Source organism: Quercus suber, unplaced genomic scaffold (genome assembly GCF_002906115.3).
Source record: "Quercus suber isolate HL8 unplaced genomic scaffold, Cork oak 2.0 scaffold_525, whole genome shotgun sequence".
Classification (NCBI taxonomy): domain Eukaryota; kingdom Viridiplantae; phylum Streptophyta; class Magnoliopsida; order Fagales; family Fagaceae; genus Quercus; species Quercus suber.
In genome coordinates, this window is record NW_027069974.1 from 339395 (window position 1) to 353241 (window position 13847).

The 13847-nt window shown below is 33.4% G+C and overlaps 1 protein-coding gene and 1 pseudogene across 1 annotated transcript; one reads left to right on the forward strand and one right to left on the reverse strand.

The window, feature by feature from the left end:
* Window positions 1-10778: 10778 nt before the first annotated feature.
* Window positions 10779-11987, reverse strand: LOC136063425 (uncharacterized). Its single transcript, XM_065763794.1, has 3 exons — window positions 11342-11987; window positions 11177-11254; window positions 10779-10940 (listed from the first exon to the last, which is right to left on the reverse strand). The coding sequence occupies exons 1-3, from the start codon at window positions 11985-11987 to the stop codon at window positions 10879-10881; spliced, it is 786 nt and encodes a 261-aa protein (XP_065619866.1). The 3' UTR covers window positions 10779-10878.
* Window positions 11988-12175: 188 nt separating this feature from the next.
* On the forward strand, window positions 12176-13831 carry LOC112020228 (serine/threonine-protein kinase AFC1-like; annotated as a pseudogene).
* The last annotated feature ends 16 nt before the right edge of the window (window positions 13832-13847 follow it).

Sequence of the window (13847 nt, forward strand, 5' to 3'; positions counted from 1 at the left end):
TAATATTTTTATAATATTTTCATAATAAATTATAAGTGGTTAGTTGTTATTAATTTAAATTTGAACTTAACACTAAGATTACTTCTTTACCCTAATAATAACAATCTACCACTTAGAATTTGTTGTAAAAATGCTGTGAAAATGTTGTAGACATATCATTTCTCTTAACTTTTATATTAAGTTTTATAAAAATAAAATAAAAAAGTTTATAAATAGTCAAATATTCGAAACTATTTTAGGTAATTTTGTAATTTTTATTAATTTAATATATGTATTTATATTTTAATTTATTATTAAATTAATTATGACGTCATCACGGTTCGACAACGGTTCAACTTCGGTCCGACTTTAAAAACATTAAACCTTTTCTTTTTACGGTTCATTGGACAGTCCAAATAAAAAAAAATCATAATACTACATTCACATTTGCATGCACGATGTACATAGTTTTTTCAATTTTTACACTCTAACTAGTATGTATTACGTTCACATTTGCATGAGTGTAATATGATTACATATATATATTTTTTTTGATATCTCCATTTAAAATGGAGAAATAGAATGGTATGTACAAATGATATACATACAAAATGAATGTGATATATACTAAGTTCTCAAATTATTTGGTTAATGTTTTTGTCTTGTTAGATAAAATTGCGTTTGTATGTTTCTAATCCCTGTGAAAGTTTGGCAAATATCCATTATTATTGCATGTGAGATGACACTTGATAAGTTAAGCCCACTTTGCTATACTCCTTTTAGCATCCCACCTAATCTTTCAAAATTCCACTCTTATTATCTTTTTTGGGGAATATGATGGAGTGAGCAAAGAAGACCAGTAAGTGAATTTTAAGCTAAACGTTAATTCTTTTTGAGATAAAACGGATAGAATTTTATTGATTGATAGTATAAGTCACGTATACGAAAAGAGAACATGGACCAACTAGAACCTTCTTCCCTAAAATATGACAAAAGCACAAAACCGTTAATTCTAGAGTCTAAAAACCAACCTCAAAAATCAAATTATACTCATCAATCAAAATTATACTCATCAATCACTTTTGCAGGCATGTTACTAGTCTCATTTCCCATGCCCATTTGTCTGTGTGTGTATATATGTACATATTAGGCAATCATTAACATAACAAGTCACGCAATATATTCTTGAAACTGAGGCTCTTCAGCAATAATTTAAGCATATTTCATATTGTTTTAGATAATGACATTGGAGCGTACAATTCTATCATCTCTTCATTTCGAATGATGAGCTAAGCATGCAATAACAGCCGAACACTTTTAAAGTTTTCATCTTATTAAGAGTAAATAATTGCAATCATCGATATATATCTAAAAGTTGAAGCGTAATATTTATTGTTGCTACGCTCTAGTTGAGCCACATCAGTGTCCATATCATTTTCTTTCCAATCTTCCTATAATTTTTTTTAACATTTATTCATTTTTTTTAATATTTACACTTTCTATAACATTTCTCCATCCCTTACCTATTCACCTCCTCACTACCATCTACCTTAATATCACTTTTCCTATAAATTTATCATTCTTTCTTCCATTCTTTACATACTTTTCCCTTACAAAAAAGGTTCTCTCTCTCCCAATTTTTTAGTGAATTTTTTTATTTTTCTTGCATCTTTTCTTTAGGTTGATAATTGTTGTGTTCTTTAGAACTTTATATTGAATTGATGCGATTTAGTTTTGTGATTTAAGTTTTGTTTTTCTCTCTTTAATTTTTAATTTTATTACATGTTTTTTTTTCTTTAAATTCTTAGTTTGGGTTGCTTTGAATTCACCTATTTAGTTGTTCTATATATGTTATTTTTGTACAACATGACATTTGTTCTATGAAATTCCTTTAGACTTGATACGTTATCTTTTCATTTGATTTTTTTTTTCTCTCCTCATGTGTAGTGATTGACTTCTAACAAAAACTATTTTATTTATATAGTTAGAAATCTATTTCTTCTTAATTCCAATAGTTAAATTTTGTATGGGTCATGGATTCTATTGAGCAATTAATATGAAAAACAAAATAAAAGTAAAATAAATTCTACAATAATTTGCTTTATAGGGATCTAAGTTATAGATTGTTCCTTAAAAGTAGTGCGAGAGAAACTTATGATTGGTCTGCCTATGTAACTAATTTTTCTAATCTTTTGAAAGTTTGTGGAGCACATACCCTACTAATTAGGCCATCTAAATCATTTGAATTAAAAATCACTTGTAACATAAGGAAAAAATGCGTCATAATGCATTCATGTTCTCCTTATATTGTGATAAATCTGAGTAGTTGAATAGTATTGTTATTTAATTTACCACTATTACATATTTTTTCCTGAAAGCTACATACCATCGATTGTTACTCCAAAATGGATATTTCAAAGTTCATTTACATGATTACTTTGATGTGTGGTGAGTTGAAACATTGTTGGGTAATGATGTATGTTAGATTAAATGTGTAGCCACTTGACTTGCAAAGGATAAGTACTGATTTATGCTAAGTTTTTGTTATTGGTATTCTTTAGAGCTATAATGGTTGATAGGTCTAATGAGGCTTCATTAATTTATAAGAGGCTCCAACTTCACCCAAATGAAAAGCGACAAAACAAGACAATTCATGTTCAGCTTTCAGGTTTATTCTATTAAAAAAGATATGTAGCTTTTTGGTAACCGCCAATTCGTTTTGTTAACTCAACAGCATAAAGTAACTTTAATTTAGTTATATGGATACGGTTTATCATTTTTCAAGTTGCCAAAAAAAAAAAAAAATTCAAGCTAATATCAATAACACTACTACAATTGACCATTTAAATTCAGTCATATCCTTCATATCAATAAATTATTAATATTTTCTCATTTTTCTAAAAAAAATTAAACATATAATGTTTCAATTAAATACAAATAAATAAAAATTTCCTTATAAAATTGTATTCATTTTTTTTTTTAACATTTACACTTTCTTCAACATTTCCCATTCCTTTCGCATTTTCATCTCCCTACTACCGTCTACCTTAATATCACTTTTCATCTTTCCCTTTATCTTCATTTATTTTGTTTCTTCTTATTCTTATCATTTTTTTAAAAAAAATAAAATTTTCATTATCTTTTCTATTCTATATTTCTATGCATAATTTTCCCTCACAAAACAAGGGACGCAATATATTCTTGAAATCGAGGCTCTTCAACAATAAGTTAACAATGTTTCATATTGTTTTAGATAATGACATTGGAGTGTACAATTCTATCATGTCTTCATTCCAAAGGATGAGCTAGGAATGCGATAACAGCTGAACACTTGTAAAATATTCACCTTATTAAGAGATAAGACCTTCTTATATTGTAATTATCCCCATTCCTCAAATAAAAATTATTCTAAGCGTTTTTGTTGAAAACACTAGGAGGTGCTATCAATTGAATTATAAGGCTCTTGACATTCTCGAATGAATATTATCAAATTAAATCCAAAACTAACCACAATATTTCAATTGTACATGAAAAAAAAAAATCTTCATGAAAATAAAAATCTAAAATCTCATGCGCAAAAAACTAAATCACAGAAAAACCAAATCTTATTCCAAAGAGCTTGATCTTGTTTCAAGTGCATTCATCTACGCTAAGTCTATGTTTGAAATGGGATGAACTAAAACAAATTGCAAAACCTACAATCTTTATCGAGTTTTAAATTAATTGAGTGAGCCATGTATGACCTGTTTATTTTTTTCACTGTTGACACTGGAAAAAATATTGCCCAAATGTACATATCTCAAGTATCAACCAACTATATGTGAGGAGCTTCTTGGCAATGTGTAATCCAAGTGTGTGATTTGTGTCCTACACTAGGGTGATGTGGGTGTGAGTCTATTCTTTATCTTTCCTTTTTAAAATCACCACTAACCATTGGGTGCCATTGGTGACCTATATGTGTATTCCCTTTATACCTATTTAACTAAGGATTTTCCTAAAGGTTCCTAAGTTAAAGGGTAAAGCAAATGTCTTGAATAAAAGACATGAACTCAAAAGTTCTATTACGTGTAGAGAAGTTGTTAGGCACCCTACAATGTCTATTCTAAGATAGTACATTATTTTGATTTAATCCTAATTTCTATCATTTGAAGTGTGGCATTTGGATTCAAGGAAACATGAGAGGATGCATGTACATGTGAGCATGTGGAAATGTTTGTGCATGTGAGAATGCATGGCATGTGAAATGCATGTGCACATGAGGCATGCATAGATGAATTATTATGTGTAGAAACCTAACTCACTCCATTAAAATTTTTAACATTGTAGAATAAACACTAATGAAAAGATTAGTGCTTAGGGGATGGGGATTTGTTGGCTTATTAATGGGGCATGGGCTTAATTGATTTGAAGTGTAACTCATTTATTGGGCATTTGGATTCAAGAAAACACGTGAGGATGTATGTACACGTGAGCATGTGAAATTGCATATGAAAATGTGTTTGCATGTGAGAATGCATGGCATGTGAGATACTAGCAACTAGCATACAAGATACTACGTACTAGCATGTGAGAAAATACAATTAGGCATGCATAGATGAATTATCCTAAGTGCAAGAAATCTACCTCACTTAATCACTCCATTAGAAGTTTATTAATTAGCACTGCAAAATAAAACGCTAATGAAATGATTGGTGCTTAGGGGATGGGGGATTTGTCGGCTTATTTTGATGGGTCATGGGCTTAATTGATTTAAAGCCATGGGCCAAGCTCCGTTTGAAAATTATTTTGTGAAAATTGTCCTTTTATTTGGAAAATTGATTTATTTCTTTAGAAAAAGGCTTTTGAAATCCTTTTGAGATTTTATGTAAAATACCCTCCAAGGGTTTTTAGGGAACATCACATGATTTTTAGTTGGAAAATATCCTTTAAGGGTTTTAGAATTTTTTTTTCTTCTTTTTCCTTAAAAGTGGTGCAAACATCAAGCCTTTTATTGTGGGATGGAAAACCTTCAATACCACCTATGGAGATGGCATGAAGATACACACACATCCAAGAGGGAAATGACATGAACACAATATATCAAATAAATTGCAACTGGCAATGATGAGATAAACATATTAGCATAATAAACATGCGAATTCCAAAGAGAATATTATGCAAATCTAATCAACCAACATGTGAATTTATTGAAAAAATTATTGCAAAAGACATTTCATGTCACGACTCAAATCCATGGAATATGAATTTAGATACATGACTAACTTGCTAATCTTACATAACTCAATAAGCATAATTAATTTAAACATAATTCAGTAAACTCCAAATAAACAATACTCTAAATAAATCTCTTACAATAACTAAAATCCACAATTTAGAAATAATCTCCAAATACTATAAAATCTAAAGCGAAATAAAAATAACTAAAAATTATTTAAGGCTTCAAGTATTATTGATGTCGCCTAAAAACTCTCATGCTCTACCTTGCACCTTATGAAGTAATCCAAAGGTTTTGTCTCTCAACAAAACTTTAATATGAAAATTGTAATTGATGGAGTGAGCCACACATCCAGAAAGCAATTATACACAATACACAACAGAATAGAATCAAACAAAGCATGAGTATTTTGATTTTTCACAAATTCACTCAATGATATCAAATATACTTATTCCAAAGCATATAATGAATTACATCTTTAAATTATTCGAAAACACGTGCATATAATTGATCAGAGCACAGTGTCACATATACATATAGCACATATTCTCACATACAATCCAAAGGTTTTATCTCCCATATTCTCACATACAATCCAAAGGTTTTGTCTCCCAACAAAACTTTAATCTAAAAATTGTAATTGATGGAGTGAGCCACACATTCAGTAAGCAATTATACACAATACACAACAAAATAGAGTCAAATAAAGCATGAGTATTTTGATTTTTCACAAATTCTCTCAATGATATCAAATATAATTATTCCAAGGCATATAATGAATCACATCTTTAAATTATTTGAAAACACATACATATAATTGATCAGAGCACAGTGTCACATATATACATAGTACATATTCTTACATACAATCCTATGAACGGATACCAATATCTAACCCCTGCTAGTGAGGGATCAACACTTATTTTCACATACAACCCTGTGAGTAAGCTTACACATATACTTGATTAATTCTAAAAACACTTATTTTGAGTCACATATCGCAAAAACAAAGTTTATACATAATATAATAATTTTCATAATATTAACAATTATTCCAAATAAAGAGGCATATCGAAGATCACAATATTGAATTGAAACATAAATTATTATTTTACTAGATGTGATTAACTACAAAAGTATATGCTTTATTATTATTTTGGGTCACTTACCAAATTCAAATATTTAGATAAACCACATTAAGTTTGTTTTTTTTTTTTTTGAGAATCAACCACATTAAGTTTTGGTTAAGTTAATTATTATAAGCCTTTTAAATATATGTATATAATGAGATTAAGGTATGATTTGATTAAATTGAAATATAATTTCTAAGATATATAAATAAAGCAAGTGATTGCTCAATAATAAAGTATTAAACATCATTAATACCAATATATCATTTATAGTCCTTACAACTAATAGTTGTTCTTCATATATAAATTTTTTTCCCCCCAAATGTTTGTTTCAAGATATTGTAATATCATCAAGAAATTCACAATCCCTCAAAGGTAAAAAGTACTTTTAATGTCCTTTTTATTATTATTGCTAAAAAAATTGCAACCCACTTATAAAACTCATTATATTGCAGTTCCATTAGATATACAATCAGCCCCATTCCGTTAGATATCAAAAGCATAACATATTTTTACTAACTACACTTTTGAGCAATAAAAAATGTTTTTCTTTTTAGAAGAGTGTCATTTTGTATTACTTGAACTCTAGAACAAGACTATTTTACCCTTAATTTTAATAATGACCTCATATGTTTTTTTTTTTTTTTTTTTTTTTTTTTTTTTTGTTGGTTGTCAATTTTGGAATTTTCCACCTACGTGAAGTTATTATTTTACCCTTGAGTATTTGAAGAATGAATTTTAATAATTAAAAATGATATGTCTGCAATATTTCAATAATCCATTGATCCATTCAAATTAGATCTATCACACTTATTTGTTTTGTTGGATGGAAGGAGAGAGAATGCAAGACATGTTCCATTTAATTTCCTTTGTTTGGTTTAAAAAATAAAAGGAGATAAAAGAAATGTGGAGAGTTTGACTTTTTTTTTAATTTACTTTTATATCCTTGTAATTAATTATTAATTTATAATTTACAAAATAAAATAATAAAATAAAATTAAAAAAAAGTGTTATATTCACATCACTTTACCGCAAATCTTAAGTGCTAAGGTTCTAATTTAAACCCACCAATAAAATGATATTAATCTCACCCAATGGATTTCCTTTATATTTATTTAATTTTTTCTTCCTGTGCCCATTACACAATACTCTATCAGTTTGGTTTAGCAGTTCTTGCTCTGATTAAGTTGTTCCTGTGTGTGCTTTCCTTATTGCAGATAAAATCCACAGAAAGATTGGTGAAGTTCAGTATTTTTTTACCCTTTGTTTGTATTCTTTTCTTTTTTTAAGTTGAGTTTCTTCGTACCATGCATTCCTCATCTAGTATCCCTTTCATTCTGCAGGCACCTTTGGTCAGGTTCTTGAATGCTGGGATAAGGAAACAAGAGAGTAAAGAAGTTTGAGAAATTCTATCTCACAGGGATAAGATAGAGAGAAGACTTCTATATCTTATATATAATCAATTATAGAATGTTTCTGGTCCATTTTATGGACTTGTACAGGATGGCTACAATCAAGTAAATATACAACAAATATGGAATACCACAATCTTAGCTTTCCTAGAAAAAATAGAGTGATATGCGCCTCTATTTAATAATGCTAGAATCATGGAGGAGCCTTTTACAGCTGTAATCATAGTGCATGATTTGCTGGTCTGCTCATTGCTAGGATCATGCTCTATGGGCGTAATTCTATCACTCCCCCTCAAACATGGCCGTGGATGAGGACAAAGGCCAAAGTTTGATACGCAATGACTGAAATTGAACTTTTGACAAAGGCTTGGTAAATATATCAGCAAGTTGATTTGAAGATGAAACAAACCGAGTAAACAATGCTCCAAGCGCCACACGTTCTCTAATATAGTGGTAATCCAATTCGATGTGTTTTGTTCTTGCATGGAGAATTGGATTGACAGACATATATAGAGCACTTAGATTATCACAATGCAGAATAGGCACTTGAGGTTGTGGAATGCCTAGGTCATGTAGAAGGAAAGAGAGCCAAGTAATTTCAGCTGCAGTAGAGGCCATGGACCTATACTCATCCTCAGCACTAGATCGAGCCACAGTGGCCTGCTTCTTTGCACTCCATGATATGCAATTGCTGCCAAGAAAAGTGCAAAAACCTGTAGTGGATCTTCGAGTGGTTGGACATCCAGCCCAATCTGCATCGGAGAACCCATAAAGGTCTAGAGTGCTCTCAGCTAAAATTTTCATCCCAAAGTGAGTTGTTCCTTGAACATACCGCAAGAGCCGTTTGACAAGCTGAAAGTGTGCCACTGTTGGAGATTGCATAAATTGGCAGACATAGTTGACACTATAAGCAATATCTGGTCTTGTAAAAGTAAGGTATTGGAGTCCACCTACAAGACTTCGAAATTTGTTAGGATCAGAAAATAGCTCAGAGTTACGTGAGAGATGTCTACCTTTGCAGGGCATGGGTGTGGAAATAGGTTTGCAAGCACTCATGTCAGCTCAAGCTAAAAGATCCAAGGCATATCGCTACTGGGACAAGAAAAGACTATGTCCAACCTTATGAACTTCAATGCCAAGAAAATGGTGAAGGAAGCCAAGATCTTTAATTGAAAACTATTGAGCCAGCTGATTTATGAGCCAATTAATACAATTTGGGTTGTCACCGGTGACTACCATGTCATCTACATAAAGAAGTAGTACAAGAATACCCCCTGAAGAATGGCAGATAAACAAACTGGGGTCAGTGATGCTGCAATAAATCCCAAGATGGAGGAGGAAGTCACTAAGTCGATCAAACCAAGCTTTAGGAGCTTGTTTGAGACCATAGAGAGCTCGACTTAGCTGACAAACATGTGTTGGGCAAGCAGGATCCACATATCCAGGTGGCTGTTGCATGTAGACAGGTGCACTAAGGTGGCCATGCAAAAATGCATTTTTGACATCAAGTTGTCGAAGTTCCCAACGTTTAACAACTGCAATTGTGAGGACAACTCTGATGCTGGCTCGCTTGATGATAGGTGAAAAAGTCTCAAAAAAATCCACTCCATCGACTTGATTAAAGCCTTTTGCCACTAAACGTGCTTTGAGGCATTCAAGGGAACCATTGGGCTGTAGCTTGGCTTTGTACACCCATTTGCATCCCACCACATTCATTTCTGGTCTACGGGGAACCAGGGTCCAAGTTTGATTGGCAGAAAGGGCAGCCAACTCCTCATCCATTGCTGCAGACCAACTAGGGTGTTTTTTGGCTGCAATGACTGATTTTGGGACTGCTGGAATCTCATGGACAACATGAAAATTTGCATATTTTGGATTTGGCTTACATATGCCAACCTTGGATCTAGTAAGCATAGTGTGCTGAATTGGTTGAGGCCTGACAGTAGCTAGCTGTTCTGAGATGGATGAATCATTTTCAGATAATGCTCTTACTGCTGGGTTTAACTGTGGACTAGCAGGTGGTGGTTGAGGCAAAGAGAGTTGAGAATCAATTGGAGATGGTGGTGGAGCAAATGCTGTTAATGGTGGAGAAGGATTTGATGTAGGAATGGTGCTGTCAGCTGCAAAGTTCTCCCATTCAGAGAAGGTGCAAAGCTCCCCCTCAACTGGTTCATGGCCATAAAGACATGTGGGTTGTGAGTATGGTAGAATGGACTCATCAAACACTACATGCCGTGAGATGTAAATGCGACCTGTTGGAGGATAGAGGCACTTGTATCCCTTGTGTTTGCTGCTATATCCAAGAAACACACATGGCAGTGACTTTGGCTCTAATTTGTGTTGTCTATAGTCCCCAAGATAAGGAAAGCACCTACTTCCCAAGATTCGAAAAGTGCCATAGTCTGGATGTTTGCCATAGAGACGATAGAAGTGTGAGTCCATCCCTAAAGTAGGAGAGGGCAATCTGTTGAGGAAAAAAACTGCTGTGGAGAAGCAGTCCAGCCAGAACCTTGGTGGAATTTTGGCATGGAACATCATGGTTAATCCTAGTTCTGTGATGCTTCGATGCTTTCTCTCAGCCTTGCCATTTTGTTCTGGAGTCTTAGGGCAAGCAGATTGATGATGGATACCCTTAGCTGTCAAAAAATCAGTGAATGCTTTGGCTGCAAATTCCCCTCCTTCATCACTTTGAAATATGCGTATTTTGGCATCAAATTGACAAGAAACATAATTATGAAATTGGACAAATGTGTCAAATAGATCAGATTTATGTCTAAGAGGAAAGAGCCATGTAAAATTTGTGAATTCATCTACAAAAATGGCATAGAACCGAAATTTGTCTTTGGAAACAATTGGAGCTGGCCCCCATAAATCACAATGAACTTTATAGAAAGGGACACTTATATTATTATCACTTTGTAGAAAAGGTAATCTACAAGATTTTCCCATTTGACAATTGGTACAAACATCAGGCAGTTGAGATTGAGAAGAAGTGATAAATTTATGAGAATGGAGATAATCTATAATTTTTTGATGAGGATGTCCTAAGTGTTGATGCCAACACTGTTTATCGACTTGGCGAAATCTGTTTGAGAAGAGAGCTGTTGGATCTTTGTCTAAGATTCTGTTAGGCGGTCCTCCATCAAAAATATATAGTCCCTTCTGTTTCCTTCCCCTCGCCACTATCCTCTGAGTGATCCTGTCCTTTATCACAAAACCAGGGCCATCAAACTCAAATTTGAGAGGATAATCGGACGTTAACTTACTAATAGAGAGGAGATCTTTCTTGATGTCTGGTACAAGTAAAACATCATTAAGTGGAATAGAGGAATCACCTGATCCTACAGTGGCTTTGCCAATGTGTGTAATTGGCAAAATATCACAATTTCCAACCATTACACCATCATTCCCAGTATAAGGAGTTAAGGAATGAAGATTACCTGCATTTCCAGTCATGTGGTCTGTGGCACCAGTGTCAGGATGCCAAGTAGAGTCTTGAATATCACTTAATTTCATTGCTGCAAAACGTTGAGGTAGATTGTCAGCAGTGAATGAGTGATTAAATCTATTAAAACACTTGATAGCAGTGTGATTTCTTTTATTACATATCTGACAAACAACAACTTCATCTTTGTTTTTGTTGTTTGCATTTTGATTGCTTGACTGTCCTCGAGATTGAGAGTTGTAAGGCTTGAAGTCAGATTGGTTGCCTTGAATGAAACCTCGTCCTTTGGAACTGAATGATACTTGCTGCCCTTGATTTTTCTTGTTTTGCTTTTGACCATAAAACACCATTGGAGAGGTTGCTGGAGTGTCAAGCTTGTTTCTGTCTGCATAACTTTCAAGATGAGTCACAATCTCAGCATATGGAGGAATGGGAGGTCGAAGCATAGTTGCTGTGAAAACCTTATATTCTTTGTCGAGTCCATTAAGAAGCCACCATGACTTCTTGTGATCAGGTACAGGTTTACCTATGGCAGTGAGCCATCCCTTGACAAGTCGATCAGATCTACGCCACTTCAAAAATGCAGGATTTTGTTGGGGTTCAGTTTCATCAACAGTGATGAACTGAGGTGGTGATGTAGTATCACCATTGATAAATCCTTGAAGGTCATAGCTCTCCAGGATGTTAAGCATTTGTGTCTTCCACAGAAGGAAATTGGTGGAAGTGAGGCGGAGTGACACAAAATTGGCAATATTTTGTGTCACAGGGTAAGGATAATTATCAGTTTGGGTGGTAGTGTTTGACATATTTAAAAAAAAAATGCTAGAAAAGATAAACAAAGAAGACAAGTTCTCTCTATCTTCCTGTTAGCTCTGATACCATAAAGAAGTTTGAGAAATTCTATCTCACAGGGATGAGATAGAGAGAAGACTTCTATATCTTATATATAATCAATTACAAAATGTTTCTGGTCCATTTTATGGACTTGTACAGGATGGCTACAATCAAGTAAATATACAACAAATATGGAATACCACAATCTTAGCTTTCCTAGAATAAATAGAGTGATATGTGCCTCTATTTAATAATGCTAGAATCATGGAGGAGCCTTTTTTACTACAGCTGTAATCACAGTGCATGATTTGCTGGTCTACTCATTGCTAGGATCATGCTCTATGGGCGTAATTCTACCAGAGAGATGGTTGCCATAAAAGTTGTGAGAAGTATTAAGAAGTACCGTGAAGCAGCAATGATAGAAATTGATGTGCTCCAGTTGCTTGGAATGGAAAGTATGACAGAACTGGAAGTCGGTGAGTGTAGTTTTGCTTATAATATTATCTCTCCTTCTGCTTCATCAATTTTCAGATGAATTTTATATCAGTGGAGTGATTTTATTCTTTGCAGTTGTGTGCAAATACGGAATTGGTTTGACTATCGTAACCATATATGTATTGTAAGTATGAGTTGATTTATGATAACATGATTTTCCCAGCTTCATAAATATTCGTGCCTTCAGACTTGCCGCTGTGATTTAAATGGTCTTAACAGGTCTTTGAGACCTCAAAAAAAAAAAAAAAAAAAAAAAAAAAACAGGTCTTTGAGATGCTTGGACCAAGCTTATACGATTTTCTCCGGAAAAATAATTATCGCCCATTTCCTGTTGATCTTGTCCGCGAGCTTGGCAGGCAACTGGTTGAATGTGTGGCATGTGCATGTGTAGTTGTTACTTCTGCTATTTCTTTTTTATCCTTGTCAATGTTGGTGGAAACTGCTCTACTTGGAATTGCTTAAAAACCTTCTTTTACTGCTCGGGGAATTTTTTAACATTGTTTACATATATAATTTTATCATTTTGGCTTTATACACGAAAACTCTATTGAGTTTGAGGAGTAAAAGTTTTTTTTTTTTTTTTTAATAAAAATAATCTGATGGTATGTGTTCTTATGTTGGTTGTGGTCTATGAATTTGGCAGTCATGCATGATATATAAGCCTTATTCACACCGACTTGAAGCCTGAGAACATACTTTTTGTTTCTCCAGAGTATGTAAAAGTACCTGACTACAAGGTACACCCTTCTACTATGCACGTTCTCAATTTTTGCTTTTGTAGTTCCTTGAAGGAGGATTTCATGCAATAACTTTTCAATCCACTACAGGTTACATCCCCTAAGCGGTTCCCAAAGTCTAGCGCAATTAAGGTTATTGATTGTGGCAGCACAGCTTATGAGCATCAAGACCACAACTATATTATTGTCTCTACTAGACACTACGGTGCCCCTGAGGTTATTCTTGGTATGCTAATGTTTTGACTGCTCTTTTGCCAGTTCTTCCTGCTCCATATCTCGCTGAAATTTATGGGTATAAGCTTTATATGTCTTTCCAGGACTTGGATGGAGTTATCCATGTAACATATGGAGTATTGGTTGTATCTTGGTAGAACTGTGCTCTGTATGTCTAACATTTCAGATCTATGTTGAATTGTAAGCCAGATGGCTGTACTGTGCAAGTGTTACAAGTGCTGATAAAGAAGTGCAATTGATTGCAGGGAGAAGCTTTATTTCAGACACATGAGAACTTAGAGCACCTAGCCATGATGGAAAGGGTTCTATTGCCAAGCCCAAAATTTCGTAACAAACCAATTCCCAATTAAACATGCATTTTTCATT

Excerpts from the sequence above, each read along its gene's own strand:
- LOC136063425 (XM_065763794.1), bottom strand. The coding sequence starts at position 11,987 with ATGTCAAACACTACCACCCAAACTGATAATTATCCTTACCCTGTGACA. Across the intron at positions 11,255-11,341 it reads AGTTGTTGTTTGTCAGATAT|CAATGAAATTAAGTGATATT; the intron begins GTAATAAAAGAA and ends AACGTTTTGCAG. Across the intron at positions 10,941-11,176 it reads CCACATGACTGGAAATGCAG|GACAGGATCACTCAGAGGAT; the intron begins GTAATCTTCATT and ends TTTGTGATAAAG.